The sequence below is a fragment of the Miniopterus schreibersii genome (assembly GCF_964146895.1).
Source record: "Miniopterus schreibersii genome assembly, chromosome: 7".
NCBI lineage: Eukaryota > Metazoa > Chordata > Mammalia > Chiroptera > Miniopteridae > Miniopterus > Miniopterus schreibersii.
The window spans coordinates 107,167-127,929 of NC_138108.1; the positions used below are offsets into that span (position 1 = coordinate 107,167).

The 20,763-nt window shown below is 57.2% G+C and overlaps 1 protein-coding gene across 10 annotated transcripts; it reads right to left on the reverse strand.

Annotated features, from left to right (window-relative positions):
* Positions 1 to 598: 598 nt before the first annotated feature.
* Positions 599 to 19,368, reverse strand: D2HGDH (D-2-hydroxyglutarate dehydrogenase). 10 transcript variants are annotated; one of them, XM_081142930.1, is made up of 11 exons: positions 19,304 to 19,364; positions 17,824 to 18,173; positions 16,464 to 16,521; positions 15,287 to 15,426; positions 14,138 to 14,331; positions 13,566 to 13,734; positions 11,817 to 11,960; positions 10,412 to 10,554; positions 8,251 to 8,416; positions 1,756 to 2,026; positions 599 to 1,507 (listed from the first exon to the last, which is right to left on the reverse strand). In XM_081142930.1, the coding sequence occupies exons 2-10, from the start codon at positions 18,161 to 18,163 to the stop codon at positions 1,767 to 1,769; spliced, it is 1,614 nt and encodes a 537-aa protein (XP_080999056.1). In that variant the 5' UTR covers positions 18,164 to 18,173; positions 19,304 to 19,364; the 3' UTR covers positions 599 to 1,507; positions 1,756 to 1,766. The 10 variants fall into 10 exon arrangements, 9 of the variants coding, with proteins under 9 accessions (XP_080999056.1, XP_080999058.1, XP_080999059.1 ...); XM_081142932.1 differs by lacking the exon at positions 19,304 to 19,364 and adding an exon at positions 19,095 to 19,146; XR_013999205.1 differs by having other exon boundaries at positions 599 to 2,026; positions 8,251 to 8,534; positions 19,304 to 19,363.
* Positions 19,369 to 20,763: the final 1,395 nt, after the last annotated feature.

Consider the following 20,763-nt stretch of genomic DNA (forward strand, 5'->3'; position numbering starts at 1 on the left):
GGCCAAAAAAAAAGTGCAAGTCATCCAAAAAATACAAAAACAATACCTCCTTCCTACCCTGACCTCCAGGTACCCTCCCCAAGGTGAGCCCAGCTACAGTCTCAACACACAGGAAGGTTCTGTGTGTAACCAGCTTCCTCAAGCCACGTTCTCTCTTGGGAGCAGGCGGCTGTCCCTTTCCAGTTCTCCCTACCCCTCTGAGGATCTGAGGCAAGTCACCTCCTTTTCAAAAAGCCAGCCCCAACCTGGCCAGCAAGACCCCACATGCAGAGAGTGCTCTGTGCATGTCCCAGGAACAAGCCTGTGTATGCATGTGACCCCTTCCTGGGGTCAGAGCCCCAGGAAGGATTAGTACTCTGGGCTGTCCACGTGTCTGTGTTCAGTGTGTATCTGTGCATGTGTATGTACTGCATACATGCGCATGTGTGTGCACAGGTGGATTCTGCAGGAGTGAACTGTAGGGCACTTCACATTTTGACATTTTGGGGACCAGCTCATGCCCCAGGGAAATGGAGGTTCCTCTAGCACTTGCTCCCAGAACCCCTGTCCTTGGGCCGCCTTAACAGAGCCCTGCCACTACTCTATCAGAAAATGCCTCAAAATTCTTAGCCGTTTAATATTTCATGCAGTTTTAATTCTCAAAAATAAACAATCTGACTTAGTCGTAAAACTATTATTGAGAGTCATTGCAAACATGAACTGACCTGCCTGACATGAGCCTAAGCCTTAGGGGCCCCATGAGACAGGGCTCCAAGCAACAGGGTGGGGCCAGGGCCGGGACAGAATAGGGTCTGGGAGAGGGCCAGGCTGGTCACTCTGGCAACCCTATGTCCGGTGCTTAGGGAACGTGGCACACAGGCACTTCTCCACGGGCTGTTATGAGATTACTTTTCTAGTAACAGAAGCAAGGAACGTGTCCTGATTGATTCTACTTTTACTGGAAGTTCACAACAGCCAGAAAGGGAAAGTGCGTCCCACCTCCCAGACAGTCACCACAGCCCAGAAGCTGCCCAGGGACCACAAGTCCACAGGGACAACCAAGCTGGGGGGTCACTGAAGCAGGAACACAGGAAGGCTGTGTGGTGAGCATGTACATGTGCCTGTCGGGGCCTCGCCGCGGATGGCCCATCTGTCTGGACTCATCACAGCAGACAGCCGAGTGCAAGAGACAGAGGCCTGAGCTCTGACTACTGTGGAGGGAAATAACACGTTCCAGGGCCCAGCAGTCACTCATTCCACGTCACCGATGAAGCCCCTGGTGAGCCAGGCTCTGGGGTTAGAGCCTCAGGAAGGATTGGTGCTCTATGTTGTCCATGTGAAGTCATCACCACCGCCCAGGCAGCTGGGCTCGCACTGTCCCACATGGGGGGTGGGGGGGCAGGACCACAGTGCTCTTCCCAGGGCTGCGGTCCTCAAACAAAGGCAGGTGCTCCTTGGTCTATTTCTGAGTGGGCAGAACCACTCATCCACCGACCTGTCCAGGATGTTCCGGCAGGAGACCCCCTCCCTATATGTGAAGGGAAAGGAAGTGTCCACCTATAGGCTGGGCAGAGCAGCCAGGGCAGCACGCAGCAGCTCCCTCCTCTCCGCTCACAGGACGGCTCCTGCCCCAAGAGTGAGTCCCAGCTCCCTGGAGCCATCTCCCAGCCCCTCCAACCAGGAGGCTCCATGGGACAGAGGCCCGAGCCCACACCAGCCCTGTGCGCTCATTCCAATGGGCAAAACCAAGACTGGACCAAGGCCACTCCCACTGACCCCGACGCCCATCAGGCCCGGGCAGGCAGTGTCTTGTAGGGGTTCAGGATGCCCTTGGGGTCCAGGAGGGCCTTGAGCTGCTGCATGAGTGACAGGGCCGCGGGCGGCTTGCTGTACCCAAGGACGCTCTGCTTCCTGAAGCCGACACCGTGCTCGGCGCTGACGCTGCCCCTCTGCCCTGCCGTCCATGTGTACACATAAGGCTCCAGGTCACCCAGCAGCGATGCACTGAAGGCCTCTGCTGTGATGTTGAGGTGCAGGTTGCCGTCCCCTGGGGGGACAGGGACCCACGGGTTAGGCTGCGCAGGGCCAAGAGCCCCCTCCCTGTACTCTGTCTGGTTCCAACTCTTCAAGCCACTGGCCACTGACCTGCAGTGATAAAAGCAGCCTCTTCCAGGGGCCCAGCTCCCTGGGCTTCTGCTCACTTCTCTCTCCAGTTCTCCCCACCCCGCCCTCCACTAGCTCGACACATTCCGAGGGCTCCCAACTGAGAGCCCCCAAAGCCTCACCTACTGAGAGCCCAGGGGTCTGACCACACTGTCAGCTGTCACCAGACTCACATCACCAACAATGCCCAGGATGGCCCCATCCCCACCAGAGGCCCCCCATGGACAGCATGGAGGCCTACCCCACCCCCAGGATGCCTCCTCCGTCTCCGAGGCTGCCCATCCAACACCCACTGCAAACAAAGTCCTGGTTCCCCAGCTGCCTCCTCTCAGGTCTGCTTGGCCCCACTGCTCTCTGGCCTCGGGCCCCCTCACTAAGACCCCCAGGGCCCTGGCTTTCCAGAATCATCCAAACACATGCTGGCTCTGGCCCTGGGGACGGCGGGCTCACTGCCCACATGCACCCTCTCTCAGGGGTTCCAGAGCACCGACAAGACACAAGATTAACCCAGATGGATCCAAGTCAATGCAACCAATGAGCTGGGTGGGGCTGTGAGCTGGATGGACCCTGGCTGGAGGGAGCCCAGGGAGTACCTGGGGTCATGAGAGCAGGCAGTGGAGTTACCATGGACCAGGAGGAGGGATGCCCTAGGGAGCAGGCAGGAGAGAGGCAGGAATTGTGCTTGCCCTGGGAGACGTGGGAGGTAACACCCTGGAGAAGCTGGGTGTGGCCAGCATTCATGGGAGCCAACACAAACACACAGAGAAGAGGCCCACACCCAGAGTCAGTGGTCAGGGAGGTGGAGGGGCTGAGCGGACAGTGGGCCAGGCCCAGTGAGGGCTACTGTCCACTCTGAGGGGAAGGGAGCCTCAGAGCCTGAGGAAGGGGCTCCCAGAGGCTGGAACAAACACAGCAAACCTGGGGCAAAACAGAGGGCAGAGGAGTCACAGGAGGGTGGGCCTGTGGCCTCTGATCCAGAGACCTTCAGCTTCTTATACCCCCTCCCTCCATCTGGATGTTTCAAATGTGGGGTGCATAACAGGGACCCCTCCCACCAAAAGTGGTCCCCACTGATGCACTCAGGGCCAAGGCAATTGAAGATGCCGCCGAGGCCTTGCCCAGGGAACTGCGTGTGGGAGGAGACCTACCTCCCCTGCCCACCATCAACCAGCACAAAGTCTGCAGCTGGAGTTCACACTACCTGGTGGTCCACAGACACTGAGCTCAGAATGTGAACATGCTGAGGTTCCAGGCTGGGGGCCCAGGTCTGCACCCACCCTCCCCACCCCCTGCACAAACAAGCAAGTCACCTCCAACCCAGGCCTCAAACACTCCCACAGGCAAAGACCTCAGGTACATGAGCCAGGCCACAAATTACATCCACACAAAATGAAGCCACCAAGAGCCAGGGCAGCAGAATCGACCACAGGACTCGAGATCCTGCCATTTCCAGAAACAGAATATAAATGCTTCACGTTTAAAGAAATGAGATAAAAAATACAAAACACTGCCTGGCTGGTGTGGCTCAGTGGCTGAACGTAGTCTGGTACACCAAGAGATCAGTTGGACTCCTGGTCAGGGCACGTCCCCAGTGGCGGGGGGAGAGGCAGTTGATTGATGTTTCTCATTGATGTTTCTATGCCTCTGTCCCCCTCTCCCTTCCTCTCAAGAAATCATAAAAACATATTTTTAAAGAATACAAAACATTGGCCAGGCAAAGTTTTTAAATTTGCAAATCTATGTTCTAGAAATAAAGTATGATGCTGAAGCACATGCCTCAGCAAATAGGGTTACCAAGACACTGCGCAGAGCAAGGCGAGACGCGTGACCTGGAAGATGGCAAAACGCTCTGAATGCAGCAGGAACTGAAGCCCCGACCACAGGTACGGCGATCAGCGATGGGGCGGGAGACCATGGGCAGGGCACTGGGCTGCATTTCCAGAAACAGGGCCAGGGGAGCAGGAGCAGGAAGAACAGTGTTTGAAGACACTGTTCCCCTTGGAGACCCAGCAGAACACACGCTGTCACCCAGATGAACCAGAGGGACACAAGGTTGTAAAAGCAGTGAGAAAGGAAAAGCAGATTCCTTTACATGGAACACGTGCCCTCGCAGCTAACTTTGCAGTGACACAGTCGGAAGACAGCAAAGCGAGACCTCACGCTGCAGAAAGAAAAGAACTGTCAACCCCAAACTGCTGAAATCCATTTCAGAACAAAATCAATACGTTTTCAGGCAAATAAAATCTGAGATGTTCTGTCACCTACGTCCCTAGTAGGAAACTCTGAAGGATGAGACCAGGCGGAGGCTAAGAGCAGACAGAGCGGGACTAGGGGTATGCGCGGGTCTGGACCAACAATGACCACACCAATACCACAGCAGCACAGCCACGGGGGCCAAAACACAAGATCAAATTGAGATCTACTCCAGAACAGTGTACGAACCGCGGGTTATAACAATCGAAGCCACAGGGTCCCAAGGTCCTTGCCCACGTTACAGTCACGGCCCTCCAGATGAACCACCGACAGGATGTGTACAAAGGGGCAGGGGTGGGGGAGGACCAGGGAGAGGGACGGTTTAAGGAGCTGGCTCACACAATTGTGGGGACTGGCAAGTCAGAAACTGGCAGGATAGACCGGCAGGCTGTAGACCCAGGGGCAAGCTGAAGGCTCAGGAGTCCCTCCTCTTAGGGGATGGACCCCAGTCTTCTTTCTCTTAAGGCCTCAACTGATTAGGTGAGGCCCACCTATGCTATGCAGGATCATCTGCTTTGCTCAAAGTCTCCTGATTTAAATGTTCATCCCACCTAAAAAAGACCTTCACAGCGACATCTAGACTGGTGTTTGACTAAACATCTGGGCACGACAGCCCAACCAGGAGGACCCATAAAATTACCCCACTCGTTGTTTGGAGGAGGCTAATGACACTGGTTAATGTCACACACGGCTCAGCTAAGAACACCAGCTGCACTCCAGGACTGCAACCCAAGGAGCAGATATACACATACAATCCCCTACTTGGTAAATGGAAAAACCTTAAATGAGAAAAAAACATCAACCAAAAGAAGACTGAAATAGGAAAAAAGAAATAGAGGAGAAATGGGACAGACAGAAAGTCGAAAGCAGGATGAGACAAACCGAGGGAGTGAGTGACGGGAGCACAACCACAGCCAACCGCAGGCGAAGGGAGCAAAACCACCCACACGGGCTCCCGCAGCTCGAGTCGTCTCTGAGCTAAAGGCAACTAAGCAGCACAGCCGTCCGGCCCCCCTTCACCAGAGCAGGGCGTCCACGTAAAGGGGTCCCATCGACACCCCTCCAGGACAGAGATCATCGCCAGGAACGCCGGGCCCTACTCAGCCGGAGGCACCAAAGGGATTCAGGTAACAGCACGTGGTCCAGTTCCCCAGGGAGCTATCGACCTTCCCAGTTTGCTGCCCAGGAAACTGCAGGTCCTTGTCCTCTTGCTGCGACTTTTCTAGGGGGCACTGTTCTCTGTTGAGATGCCCGCGCCCTGAGCCCCCTTGAGCGCCTATCACTGAGTCCTCTGCGTGTGAGTTGCATGCGTTAGTGAACTTGTTTCTCTCATGGGCTCTGTTGTGTGGATCTTATTTCCAAGGCCTCAGACGAGGAACTTAGGAGGGTAGGGGGAGAAGTTGAGCCTTCCCTGCCCAACACAAATAAACCAAATGCTGTAGTTAAAGACAGAGTGGCCACCCTGGCCGGGAGCTCAGTGGTTAGAGCGCTGGCCACGGACTGAAGGGTCCCAGGGTCAATTCCGGCGAAGGGCACATACCTCGGCTGCAGGCTCCACCCCAGCCCAGGCATGAGCAGGAGCGAACCAAATGATGTGTCTCTCTCATATTGATGTGTTTCGTTGTTTTTTCTCTCTCTCTCCTCCCACTCTCTGCGGAAAGCAATGGAAAAAATATCCTCCGGCGAGGATTAAAAAATAATAATAATAAAGACAGAGTGGCCAATGATGAAGAAACCCTAGCTCTGTGCTATCTTCAAGACACAAGTCTACGTCACGGACAGAAAACAGCTAGCTGAGTCACAAGAGGAAAACCAGCAGGTCAGGCAAACAGCAAACAGGACAGCCAACGTTCCTGTACACCAAACAAAAGAGGCTCCACGCAGAAGAAACTCTGGAGATAAAGAGGTTCATTTACAGAAGAAAACAACAGCTCTAATCTCCTATCTTCCAAATTGGCAGCTACCAGGACAGACAGATTAGACTGTCCCCTGGGGGCTGAGGCGCCTGAGCCAGCAGGATGTGGATCTGTGCAAACACGGCCCCAGGGCCTCAGAGCAGCTCTCTCAGGGAGTCGTCACAGTTTTGGAATCCGACTGCACACTGGACCCACCAGGCCACTGACTAGTTTCAGAATGACACAGTCCCTGACTGACACAGATGAGGCATGACACAGACCAGGTGTGACACAGGCCTACCATGACATAGACCAGGTGTAACCCAGTCCCCATGTGACATAGGCCTGGCATGACACAGGTCAGGTGTGACACAGTCCCCATGTGACACAGGCCTGGCATGACAAGGGCCAGGTGTAACACAGACCAGGTGTGACACAGTCCCCACATGACACAGGCCCAGTCTCTTGCTCCAGTGCAATTAACAGCAAGTCAACGGTTTTTAATACAGCTAGAAAACTCCCCTACATTTGCAAATTAAAAACACATTTCTGCCTAACTCATGGGTCTAAGGAGAAATGACAATGGAGATGAGAAAATGACTCCTGGGAGCCTGGGGCCAAGGTCAGGGCTGCAGAAGGGCAGGGCAGGGGCATGCCAACCACAGAGGCCAGGAGACAGAGTCCCAGCGAGGGGGCTCCAAGCATCACACCCATGGACGCTCCACCCTCCCACTGCAGTCCGTAGAGAGGCCATGTGCGTTGTTCACGATGACACAGGGACCTGGAGCCACAGTGGCTAAGTGATGGCTACTCCCTGGCTGGGGCACTTCCCTGACCACACGAGCACCACGAAAGGAATCAAGACATACAATGAGCACCATTATGCCAACATATTCTAAGTTCTAAAAGAAATGGACAAGTTCTTAGAAAGAAAAATCGCCAGGACAAGCTCAGAAAAAAATGCAAACTGGACTATCCTTTAGATATTCAGGAAACTTGTCTGCAGTCAAACTTTTGGCCACTGATCTTCATTGGAAAGTTCTCCAAACACAGGAGGAGAAAACTACTGCGTACAGACTCCCAGCGACGGAAAAAGGGCGACTGCCCCAGCATCAGCCAGGACAGAATCAAGGATCCCGACAGAAAGACTCCCAAAAAGTTCCCATGCAGAATTAAATGGGATCAAACAAGATACAGAAAAGAACATGGCCAAGTGGGGCTCACCCTGGGAACACGGTCCTGTTAGCCTCAGGAGGGTCTAGTGTCATTTGGTCCCTGACTGTTACAGGACAAGTGCTCGGTCATCTTGAAGCACCGACAAACTCAGCATTCACTCCCGATTTCACGGAGGGAGAGACCTCAGCCCACTGGGACCACAATGGTGTCCTCAGCTGTGGCACAGGTTGGAGTTACTATCCCCAGAGGAGCACTCACCCAGTCTGGAGTCTAAACCCTCAGCTGGTGGCTCCACCACACCTGTCTCAGGAGGAAGACAGTCAGTACCCCTGCGCCCACCCTCGGCCCTCTCCCCGAATGCTAAGGTTTCTAGTCCCTGGCTCTGCCAGCCATCATCCCCATGAAGGTGGTTTGAGGAACAGGGTTACTCACTTTCAACGTAACCAAAGTTCCCAACCCTTCCTGATGTCTCACACCGCTGTGTTGAAGCAGCCTTCCTGACTCAAGTCCCACAGACTGTCCTGTGCTGTCCTCTAACTAGGGTCACTGCTGTCCTCACTGGGGGATCTCAGTCCTGCTCAGACTCTAGGTTTAGGGTCCATGCCCTACTGCACCTAAGGAGCTCCTCATGCTCAATGGCACTCTTTCCCCAAATACCCAAAAGACTCAGGAAAATGGTTAGGAATCTCTCAACCCCATGTTTTGTCCATCACTATTCAGAAGGTGGACATGGCTCTGAGCTAGCCCACGGTTAACCACGGTCCGCATGCCCAACTCTGCTCACCCAGGTGGCCGTAGCCCACCACGTGCTTGGCCTTTGAGCCGAGGCGGGCGCGCAGGTCGGTCACAAGGTCGTACAGCCTGTCCACAGGCAGGGAGATGTCATACTTGTACACGTAGCCATCCCGGCTCAGTGCCTCCGTGATCCTCTCCCGCAGGGCCCACAGCGTCTGGGTGGACAGACGAGAGGAGACAGGCAAAGTCAACACCTGATGGTGATGGCGTCCACGGCAATGTGTTGTGACAGGCACTGGGCTTCCATCCAAGGGTCCATAGTCCAACAAGATCCTAGACGCGACACCGGGACAGCACTCAGTGCTAGCGACTGAGGCACCAAGTGCCCCCTTCTGGAAGGGGACAAGCAATGATGGAGGACACTCCAGGTACATCCTGTAGGTCTGGGGGATGGGGTGGGGGATGCATGGCTGGTCGGGGCTGCCTGATGGGCGAGGGGCTGGGGAGGCCCCCAAGGATAGGCCCTGGGCTGCCAGGGGGCACTCAGGGCATGGGTGGGACAGGGGTGCTGGTGGCTGGAGCAGGGACAGTGGGGGGTGTAGGGCCTGGGGACAGGGTCTGGAGGGGACTGTCTCGGCAGTGCTGCCCTTCCACACAAACCCAGCTGTGGTTTACCTGTTTGGGTTAACTTGTCACTGTGGACATTTGAAGCCCTTGTGAGGGAGCAGAGACAGTGTGCTGTGCCACCGCTGGGCCCTGCTGTCCCACCTGGGCCTCATCCCTACTCCTGCCCCCACATACCCCACCATCTCAGGAGACATCATGGTGAAATTTATAGGGTAAGGATGCCCCTTTTGTTTTTAACATAAGTATAGTGCCATGAGCACCCCTAAAAATAATGATTTCCCCATTCTTCATTGATGTTTACAGTCCCATGGGTCACGCTGACCCCCGATTATCAGCAGGTCCTAGTGGCCCGGCCCTTCATAAACCCAGAGCCCAGCAAAGTCCCCGCAGAGGTGCCAGAGCCATGAGGACCCCCAGCTCACTTGCTGTTCTACCCACTGGCTCCATGGGCCTCCATTCATGTCCGTCGTACGTGCAGGGCCACAAGATCTGCTCTCCCTACCCGCCCGCCTGTCCCACTGGCTCAGGGATATTCTGCACAAGCCTCCTGGGTGCTCCCCTCCATCCCGCATTTGCTCAATGCCCCTTCCCAAACCCCATACCTGCCATCTCCCCCTCTGGTTGGTCTACCTGGGGGGAAGCCAGCCCAGCTCCCTACCCCCAGCACTAAACCTCTGGGCACCACCATCTGAGAAAAAGGCCGTGGAGCCAGCAGTCCAGACTGGCCAGGACCAGCACATTCCTACCTCCCCACAAAAGGACAGCAGCCATCCTCTGAGGGAGGGTCCCCACCCAGGTAACCTGCTCCCTGAGCTCCAAGCAGACACCTGGAGCACAGTGGTGTCTGCTGTCTTCTGCAGTGAGACCGATGGAGGGGGCTGTGCCTGGGCCGGGAGGACATTTGTGGGCAGAGCAGAGCTAAGGGGGGGAAGCATCAAGCCTGACCGGGGCCTGGCCAGGTACTGTTGTAACTCCGTACGTGTAACATCTAACTAACGTAAAAGTAACTGCAGAGAAAAAGGTTTAATAGTAGAGACATAGAGTCAATAACCAACCGATCACTGAGAGACAAGATCCCACTCTCCCCTCATCCCAAATCAGACCCACCTGGGCCCTGTCCTGCCACTGCCCCCTGCTGGCCACTGGCCACACTGCAGCTCAGGGGACCACGAAGGGAAATGGGATGGAGGGGAGCACCCAGGAGGCCCTGTGATGGTGACATAGCTCCCCTGCCCCAGGCCCGAGCCCCTCATTGTGACCATGGCTCCCCTGTCCTAGGCCCCTCACTTCCTTCCTTTGTCCTCGGAGGCCGAGTCACTCTTGGTGCCAAGTCATACTCAGGAAAACGTCTCACCCCACAACTGGCTCAATGCCGCGCTACGCCTCCCACGGCTGCACAGTTCTGTTTAAAACACTGCTGAAGTGGCCTAGACACCAAGAGTGTGTTTCCAAAGAGGTTCTTCTACCAAAGCTGGGACAGCCACTCACGTCCAGCCACAACCCACACTCAAGCGGACACGAGGCCTTCCACGTGGTCCCGATGAGTGGGGCTGGGCAGAGGATGAGGGCACCACGACACACACCTTGATTTTCCTCTGGTCAGTAGCCAGGGTCCCGTCAGTCACCAGGCCGGAGCCCAGCACAGATTCCAGGAAGCTGCTCAGCTTTTCAGCATCGTGCTCCCCTCTAGAGCCTGAGGTCTCGACCAAAACATAGAACGGACTTTCTGGAGGGCAGAAGGCAGGAAGGGCAGGCAGGGTGCTCAGGCTGGGTCAGGACAGCTCCGGGTCAGCACAGCCAAAATACCTCTGAGGGCTGTTGTGGTGCAGATGGGCCCAGAGCCTGCAGAGCAGCTCTACTGAGGCTGAATGTCAGATGGTTTGAAGACGGACTTTTCACTGTGACAACCACACTCACTGGAAACCCAGGAACCACCAAGGGGACACTGTGAAGCCCTCACTGTTGGCACCTGGATGGGCCAGGGGTGTCCCAGGCTATAGGAGGCCACTCTTGCCAAACCCCGGGAGACCCACAGTCTACCCAGAAGCCTGCCGTCCACTCAGGGACCCAGAGGTCCATCGCACCCAGAGGTCCATCATCTTTCCAAAGGTTGTATGTGTCTTATTTCTTTACCACTGGACATTTGCATTGTTTCCCAGTTAATAACAAAAGTAGCATTTCATTCAAAATTTATAATTTCATTCCTTATTTATAATTGTTATGGACTGAGTTGTGCCCCACCCCACCCCAATTCCCATAGTGAGGCCCTAACCTACCCCTAATGTGACTGTTTGGAGATAAGGCCTTTAAGGAGATAACTAAGGTTAGATGAGGTCAGAGGGTGGGGCCCTGATCCTGTAGGGCTGGTGCCCTGCTAAGAGGAGGAGGAGTCACTGGAGAGCTCTTTCTGGCCACCAGGTGAGGACAGTGAGAAGGCAGCCGTCTGCAGGCCAGGAAGTGGGGCTCTCTGGATATCAACCTGAGGGGACCCAACCTCCAGAACCAAGAGAAATAAATTTTTTTAAGCCACCCAGCCTGTGGGTTCTGTTAGGGCAGCTAAGACAATGATGATTTCTTTAGGGTGGATCTCAGAAATCAAATCACCAAGACCTGCAGCTGAATATTTTTAACCTCTAGGCTCATAATCTCAGCAGGGACTGGGAGCGGGTGCTGCACTCAGAGACTGGAAGGTGAGCATGTCACAGAATGGCATGTCTCTTGGTCCTGGAGACAGGACAGCATTTCTAGCAAGTGCACTTGGTTGTTTTGAAGACGCCAGAGCTCTGTCCCACCGGACTGCATTAAGTGAACTGAGGACACATTTAAAATGAAAGTAAATGAGAATTCTAGGCTCATTCAGTCCTGGTGAAACCACAACTGCAGAGGAGCCAGCATCCTCCTTCCCGCCTCCCCCTCTGCACAGGATGAAGACCTAACAGCCTGAGCCATCCCATGCAAATACCTAAAAGGATCAGCGTGGGTCAGTACCTTGCACTGGGCTGGTGAGGGAGAGGTGGTGCTTGACCAGCTGCATGCACTCAGCATCCATGAACTCGTACGCTGACAGGATCTCCCCCAGCATCTCCCTGCAGGTCCTGAAAGTCTGCAAAACCTCAGCAAAGCCTGGGCAACCTGCACAGGGCACAGCGCCTCAGGCACACGCCAGCACAGACCTTTGCCCAGACCCATCCAAGTCCCCTGTGAAGCAGCCTGACAACCCGACTCCCAGCTGGCGAGCAAAGTGGCCTCAGAGTGGCAGGAGCACTACCAAGGGAAATACCACCAGTCAGCCAACAAGGACATCACAGGAATGGAAGACAAAGACAGAGAGGGCTCGCTGAGGATGCCCATGGTGCGGGAGGCCATGGGAAATGAGAGGGGAGGAGACCTGGGAAAGTCTGTGCACAGGCCAGAAGCAGTCTCCTCTGGAAAAGGCTTAACTGTTCTTCTTACTAAAGCAGTGCTCAGGTTTCCTTGTGACTCGCTCAAGACACTCACAGAACACCAAGAGGCTGCCATGGTGCCTAGGGCGAGGGAGCTGACCGTCCAGCCGGGAGGCAGAAAGGACCCAGTGGATTGCTGCAGGTGGAAAGGGCCAGGGAAGGGTCAGGGATCAGAGGCCACAGAGAAATCAGGAAGAGTGTATGAGAGAGAAGGGCTTGGGCCTTCGTGGCTAGAACGTGGCTGCAGAGGGGCTCAGCTCACGTGGACCACAGCGGAAGAAAGCATTCGTGAACAGGTTGGAAGAAACAGGTGGAATGCAACACAGACAGTGAAAGGGATGGAAAGGATGGGAGAGGGTGAGAGACGGGAGGGAAGACACCTTTAACCACAGGCCAAGGAGAGGAAAACGGCGATACTGCAATTGAGAGGAGGCGGGCCAGGGAGACCCAGAGAAATGTACTGAGAACCATGAAAGACCCAGTGTCCAAAGAGAGGTGGACCCCTTCAGAGCAGCCGTGGGGGCGCCCAGAGTGGCATATTTCCAACAGTGGAAGCAACGCGTGCCCGCCTGGAACTGTACACCCAGTGGCCGTGCCTCTCGAGAATGAGCATGGGTCAAAGGCATTTTCAGACAGACTGACAGTGAGAACCCGTCTGCAGCAGGCGCCCCCCACAGGACAGGAAGAAGGGAAACAGCACATTTATAAAACAACGGTGATGACGATCCAAGAAACGAAGACAAACAGGACCAAGAGTCCAGACGAGAACACAGACGTTAGGAGGGGATGGTCCTGACCACCCAGAGTGAAGACCCTGATGGGACTGACTGGCCACACTGGTATGTTAGGGGCACAGCAGCCTCCAGAAGACTGGCGGTTTGCGCCCCTCCTGACCGAGGACAGGTGGAGATGGACCACACAGCTACCCAACGGGATGAAGGCAAGAAGGGGGGTGGACGCAGACGAAGGGTGGGGCCTGCGGGAAGCAGGTGCAAGGTTGTGATTCAAGTCCCCTGGGAAGGGAGGGCATCTGTCCAGCCCCACCGGAAAGACCGGTGCCCTCGACCTTATGCCCAGCGACCCCGTTTCCCAAAGAACCTGAGGCACATGCTCCTGAGTAACAAATGATAAGAGAGGCAAGGAAGCCGGTCTGGGTGCAGAACAAGGCTGTTCCACCCAGAGCCCGCAGGCCTGACTCCGCACCCAACTGAACACCAAGGCCAGGTCCTGGTTCCCTCTGCAAAGAGCAAGAAGCCAGGAAAGCCTAGCTCCCAGTGGCAGGCACTGCACCTACCAAGGAAGGCCACATTCACAGCCCTGGGCTTGGGCGGACACAGGATGGACACGGCGGTAATGACCCCCAGGGTGCCCTCTGACCCAATGAAGAGCTGCTTCAGATCATAGCCGGTGTTGTCCTTCCGCAGGGAGGTGAGGCAGTTCAGGATGGTGCCGTCGGCAAGCACCTGGCCAGAGAGTAGGAAAAAAGGGTGTTTATGCACCAGCCCACAGTCCAGGAAAGCAGGGGCCCAGGGTGGGGCCTGAAGTTACCCCATCAGGCTGAAGGAAAGACTCTTCTTCCCTGGCTGGAGTGAAATTCCTCCACCCACAACCATGAGGCTCAGAGCCCAGTTCTCAAGGGAAGCTGGGCAAAGGCAGGGTCTATACCTAGAGATGCAGCAGGGCCCATACCTGGGACCTGACAGCCAAGTCCAAGGGGCCTCACTCAGAGGCCTCGTGAGCACACTGACGGCGGAGAAAAGGCTGGAAGAGCCATGCCCTCAGACTGGCACGGGGACACAGGAAGCCAGGCCGGGCACCCCTGGGAGCAGGGCCTCACTTGCAAGCATGGCAGTGGCTCCAACTCACCGCTTCCAGGCCCAGGACAGTCCCACGCAGCGAGCCGTATCTCAGAAACCGCAGACCACCAGCATTGGTCGCCAGGTTCCCCCCAATGTGGCAGCTGCCCTTTGCTCCCAAATCCAGGGGCATGATGAAGTCCCGCTCCTCCACGTACCGGCTCAGCTCCTCCAGGATGCACCCCGCCTGGCAAACCAGGATCCCTATGGAGCAAGCAGAGCTACACAGTGTTCCCAGCTCAGGGTGACTCAGAGCCTCCAGTGCAACTTCCCGCTAAGGAGCGGCCACCTCAGAATTTGGCCCAGAACCCAGAAAGGAGCTTGTGCCCCATCCCTTCCCAAGAGGTTATCTCTGTGAGCACCACGAGAAAGAAACACTGGCACTGGCCAGTCTGCTCAGTGGTTAGTGTCGCCTGCAGGCTGAAGGGTCTCAGGTTCAGTTCCGGACAAGGGCATGTGCCTCGGCTGCAGGCTCGGCCCCGGCCGGTCAGGGCATGCGGGAGGCAAACAACTGATGTGTCTCCCCCTTTCACTCTCTCTGAAAAGCAATGGGAAACACACCCTCAGGCGAGGACAGGAAAAAAAAGGAAAAACTAAGCTGGTCAGGCGAAAATGAGAAAACACGCACGCACACGCATGCACAAGGAAGGCGAAGAGAGGGTTGCTGTAAGGCAGTGGTCCTCAGCTAAGGGTGGTTCTGCCCCCCCAGGCACGTGACAAGTCCGGAGACATTTCTGGTTGGGGGTGCTGCTGGTGTTGCACGGGCGGAGGCCAGAGATGCTGCCAGGCACCCCATGGTGCCCAGGTGCCCCCACCACAGAGAATGATCCAGCCTGTACGTCCTGCTCGAGCAGCCAACACCATGACGCTGCCACACCGAGCAGGAAGCCCCGTCATGCCACAGGACCTCACACCCCCAAACGCAGTCCTGGCCAAGAATGTCAGAGTCCAAAGGGGCCACAGTGGCAGCCCATCCGCTTCACCTCAAGCACACAGTGTAAGTCACTAAGTGGCCAACTAAATAACACCCCCCGTGAGGACATGTCCAGAGGGCCAGGCATGGACAGAGCTGGTCCTTTCTTTCCCAGGCCCAGGTCCCCCACCGCCCACCCCAGCAGCTGAAAAGGAAGAGGGTGGCACCTAGAGGAGCCAGGCTCACCAGACAGGTTGTGGAAGCTGACCACCTGGTTCATGAGGGAAGTAGACAGGATGATCTCATCAAAGACAGGAACGCTGCCCCCCACCAGGCCCGTGTTGCCCCCCTGGGTGTTCACAGCCAGGTTCCTCTCATGACAGTACCTGGGACAAGCACGGGAAGGGTATCAGTTCCCTCTTCTCCACACCCACCCAGTCCCAAGGAACACGCTCCGGGCCAACATCTGGCTAGAAGGGCAGTGATGGCAATCGAGGGCCCCCCGATGGGTAAGGATTTGGAGAAATGGGTGTGCCCACCCCTGGGAGGCAGTGTGCCCGCGAGCATCAAGTAAACCCACCCGGCAAGGTGCCAGCCTCTAGCGATGGATTGTGAGAGCAGGCGCACATGGAAGCTTGATGGATAATGGAAACTCAAGACCACCTGGTGTGGTCCGGCAACTTTGGGGGACTGTAAACTGTAGGGCACTTGTGAGGTGGGAACCTTTCATGGGTCGAAAATGGCACAGAAGAAGAATACGCACCAAGAAACGGGCATGGATTTGCAAATGGCAAGAAAAAAACCTACAATGTCTTAAATATAATGTGACAACATTTAAAACCACCAAACGCCACCAGGGGTTATCTTTGGAGGAAAAATTAGCGGTTGCTTTTACATTTTGTTTTATTTTTGGTGTTTGTTCTGTGAATCCTTGTCTGATTTTTTTCCATTGATTTTTAGAGTGGAAGGGAGGGAGGAAAGGGGGTGCAGAGAGAGAGAGAGACATCAGTTGCCTCCCACACTCACCCCAACATGGGGCAGGGATCGAACCTGCAACCCAGGTACGTGCCCTTGACCAGGAATCAAACCCTCAACCCTTTGGTGCAAGGGCTGACTAATGCTCTTAACCACTGAGCCACACTGGCTAAGACTGTATTTTCTTCTTTACGGTTTTCTATGTTTCCCAATTTTCCTATCATGAACATGACAGTTTATTGATATAAAAAATCAAGAAACGTACAGTCCATTTCCTTGGAGTCTGCAGCCACTCCCACACCATGCTCAGTCCAGCACCCAGGTTCTGAGGTTCTGAGGTTCTGAGGTTCTGGGCTCAGCCCTGCACAGGATGCTTCCTTGGGTCTGTCTGCATGTCTTCATGAGGAAACTACTCACAAACCACAGAGAGGCACGGTGGGCTTCTTACCTGAGGATGTGAGACACCTCCTCCGATGTCCTGGGCTTCAGCAGCACCTTGCTACAGCCTGAGACAGAAAAGAGCATTACACACAGGAGGGGACCTCCTGGGCCTACGCTCTGGGAGGGGAAAAGAAGGTTCTTCATAAGCACTTTCTGCTTCCTTGGTGAGGTGACCCACACAACCAAGGTCACCCGCAAACCTCAAAGGCAACAGCAGTCAGTGTGTGCACTGAGGGGAGGTGAAGAGGCCGGCAGAGGGTGCTGACTGCAGTACCGATGAAGGTGGCCGGATGTGAGGGGAGGGGCTCCTGCCTGGCTTCTCCACTGCAAGTTACCAAGCATCTTGTAGGCAGCCACTTGACACTCTGTAGATACCCTACTGCTCCTCCAAGCTCACCTGCGAATTTAGCATCTGTTGATTTTCCTGCCAGGAGTGATTCTTAGGATGGTTGCCAAACAGTGATTTTCAGCCACCCTACATTGAATACCGGACCTCGTACTGTAAGGAGGGGTCTCCTCTCTCCCCCATTTATTTACTTAGCTACTCAATCACATCAGTGAGGGCTCAGGGGATCTTCTTTTATTCACTGGGTTATAATTCTCTGCTATCATGATTTGAGGTCCAGATGTGGCAAGTGGGAGCCGGCATAACTAGTCTGTCAGTGTCCCTAACAACTGCCCCCCTTCTGCCCCAGGCACATAACTTTTTAGTAAAAGGCTTATCTTTGCCTTAAGCCAACCCTGTCAATTATTCTTGTACATCTACATCAGCACACTTCCTAAATAAAGGTAATAACCACTCTCAAGTGGTTGCTAACTGTCCTGTAATGCAATCCCCACCTTGCTTTCTCCCACTCTCATGTAATCTTCATTATGGTCTTTCCTTCATTTCAAATTCATGAAAGCTTCAAAAGGGTTATTTTCTGGAGCATTTGAGGTCTTGCTCCCTGGCACGTCATCGCTTGGGCTCAAATAAGCTCTTATAAAAATTCTCTACAGGTTTGGGTGTTTCTTACGTCCCATGTGATGGCAGAGGCAGAGACTGGGCAGATGCTGTCATAAGCCAAGCGCATCCCCCAGAAGTCCGGAGAGGCAGGAAGGGTCCCCCGCTCCAGAGGGAGTGCAGCCCTGCAGACACCTGATCTCAGCCCAGCCGCCTCCAGAACTGAGGGAGCCATCTGTCCTCTTAAGCCCCGTCCCTGGTGCTTTGTCACACGGGAGCTGAGAGGAGCGAGCGGTAGCAGGGGGCCCCTGGAGCAGCGGGGGCTGTGCCGTCCTTGAGCGCGAAGGCGGCGGGCACCACCCGAGTCTCCGCAAGCTCTGTCCTCGGAGCACCTGTCACCGCAGGCAGCTTTTCCTCGGCTCACCTCGCATGGTTCGCAGCCAGTCCACGTTCGAGGCCTCCAGCTCCCCCGGGTCCGTGATGACCCTCCCGGGGACGATGCCCTCCAGGGCGGCCAGGTCTTCCTCGGACACCGAGGAGAAGGGCAGGCGCCGCACGGGGTACCGCTCGCAGGTCAGCGCCACCTCGGGGGCGCGGGGGGCCCCGGAGCTGCCTCTGCGAAGCAGGGGGCTGGTGCCCGCGAGCTCAAGGAGGCCGCCCCCCGAGGGCGTCCCGGGCGCCCCCGCCCACGTCCGCCGTGCGAAGGCTCCAGGAGCGCAGGCCACGCGCCACCGGAAGGACCACGCAGGCCACCGGGGCGCCATAGCGCGTGCCCTAAAGAAAAGCAAGTGGCGGGGCCGTTAGGAGGCAAGTCTTTGCCCGGGAGGGGCGGGGGGGGCGCGGGCACGGTCGGCGCTCAGGTGCTGCCCCGGCAGGAGCCCCGCCGGCCCTGGGGCTGATCCCCCGGAATGGCACCGGGGAGGGATCCACGGGGAGGGATCCACGGGGAGGGATCCACGGGGAGGGCGCGGCAGCGACACCGCGCTCGGGGCGCTTCGAGCTCCAGGGAGGCGTCACCCCGAGTGCAAAGAGCGCGGACCCCAGACGGAGGGGGCTTCTCCAGCCGCCCACGTGCTGGAGGCGGGTTTCCCCAGACCCCGCACCGGTGAGGGTTAGGGGAGAGGAGGGGAGAGGGGAGAGGAGACGGGGGGGGGGGGGGGGGGACAGGAGAGGGGAGAGGAGACAGGAGGGGGGAGGGGACAGGAGAGGGGGGAGGGGACAGGAGAAGGGAAGAGGGGACAGGAGAGGGGAAGAGGGGACAGGAGAGGGGGGAGGGGACAGGAGAAGGGGAGAGGGGACAGGAGAGGGGAAGAGGGGACAGGAGAGGGGGGAGGGGACAGGAGAAGGGGAGAGGGGACAGGAGAAGGGGAAGAGGGGACAGGAGAGGGAGAGAGGGGGAGGGGGGAGGGGGAGAGGAGAGAAGAGGGGGGAGAGGAGGGGAGAGGGGACAGGAGAGGGGGGAGGGGGAGGGGACAGGAGAGGGGGAGGGAAGAGGGGGGAGAGGAGGGGGGAGAGGGGAGAGGAGAAGGTGGGAGGGGAGAGGAGAGGGGGAGGGGGGAGAAGAGGGAGGGGGGAGAGGAGACAGGAGAGGGGGAGAGGGGGGAAGAGTGGAGTGGGGGGAGGGAAGAGGAGAGGTGGAGAGCGGGGAGGGGGGAGGGGGAGGGGGAGGGGGAGGGGGAGGGGAGAGGTGAATACCTGCCCCACCCGGCGCTCTGACGGCCTGGTCCGCCCCCGGCGTGACCTCGGGGATGTGGGCGGGCCCTGCGCCCCGCCCCGCCCCCCGGGCCTGCCGCGGTCACGTAACGGCGCAGCCCGGAAGGGTCGGCCCGCGGGCGGCACCTGCGCCCGCTGCCCCCGCCCCCGCGGCCCCTCCGCCCCGACCCCCGGCGGCCGCGCGCACTCACGCCCGCGTCCCCGACCCGGCGCAGCGCCCGCCGCCGTCCTCCAGCCGCCGGAGCCAGTGGGCGGGGCGGGCAGGACTGAGCGTGCGCACCACCGCCCCGCCCCTCCCGCAAACCCCGCCTCCAGGCCCCGCCCCTGCCCGCCAGCCCCGAGGGGCCTCCCCCTGCGCCCCGGAGCGTGGCGGCGTCCACAGCCCCCGACTGCGAGGGCCGCGAGGGCCGGGGGAGGGGGGGGGCGCCTCGGGGGGGGGAAGGGGGGCCTGGGGGGCCTCGACCCGCGTCAGGCACCGCCCAGCAGGGGTCTCCGCACACACTCCCTCTGCTCCCCGAGGGCCGGTGCCACCGGCCAGGTAGCACCCACTCCCCGGGCGGCTGAGTCCCAGCTGCAGGCACCTTCCCCACCAGCTGTGCCCAGCCCTGCGGGACCCAGAAACTCCAGCTTCCTCCCTCGGCCTCCAGGCTCGGGGGTGGCAGGTGCCTCCCGCAGTTGCTGTTCCCTGGGCCCGCCAGTTCCACTTTCCTGACTGCTCCAGTCCTGGTACCAGAGTAGGGTTCACCTCCCGCCCTCTGGCTCCCATGGGTCCTGCCGAGGCATCTCCAGTTCTCAGCGTCCTCCGTGAGGCTCACAGGAGGGGTACTCTGTGGTGTCCCGACGATGGGGCGCTGTGGCCAGCTGACGACAGACAGCAAGAGTGTTCACAGCATCCTGACTCGAGGGGCACTGACGGCATTGCCCAGAACAGCAGGGCCCTTGCCAGGGGTCCAAGAGTGCCGCTGTGCTCGGGCAACACTGCTGCAGCTGTAAATTGGGGGTGGTTAAGTACATCCCATGGCACCTTCCTGCCAAGGATGTGTTTGCTTTTGCCTCGAGGTCTGGGCAGGGAGAAGACAGGGTGACCCGGAGACTTCCACCTAGCCCTTGCTGCCCTCAGGGCCCCTGCTCACAGGTCAGTCACGGCAGGAATCCTGCCAGCGATCAGGTGTTTCAGTGATGCAGGCAGGCCCTGGGAAGACAGCCACTCAGACTAACCTGACTTCCCACCCTATGACCCTACCCCGTAGGCCCTCACTCTGACCAGTCGACCAGGGGCATCTGGGACCTCTGGGGACTAGTAATGTTGGGAGCAGAAATATGAATCATGCTCTGTTAACCATGATTGTTAGCTGTGGTTACAAGAAACGTTAATGTTTTGTTAACTAATTGTTCTAATTAGAAAAAGCACTTTCTAACCTGGCAGGGAGTTGTGCACCCCAGGACATGGGAGTTTACCTTGGTCCATTCTCTCCTTTTCTTGGAAAGATAACCTCCCCCCACCCAAACAAAGGGTACCTGGAGGTGCCCCACCCTTTTGCAAACCCCCAGCCCCCACTACCTGTAACCTGGGACCATTTACCTTGCCTACTTCCCCATGCCTGTTAACTCCTACTTCTTACTTTCCCATGTGATCTTTGTCCTTCTGCCC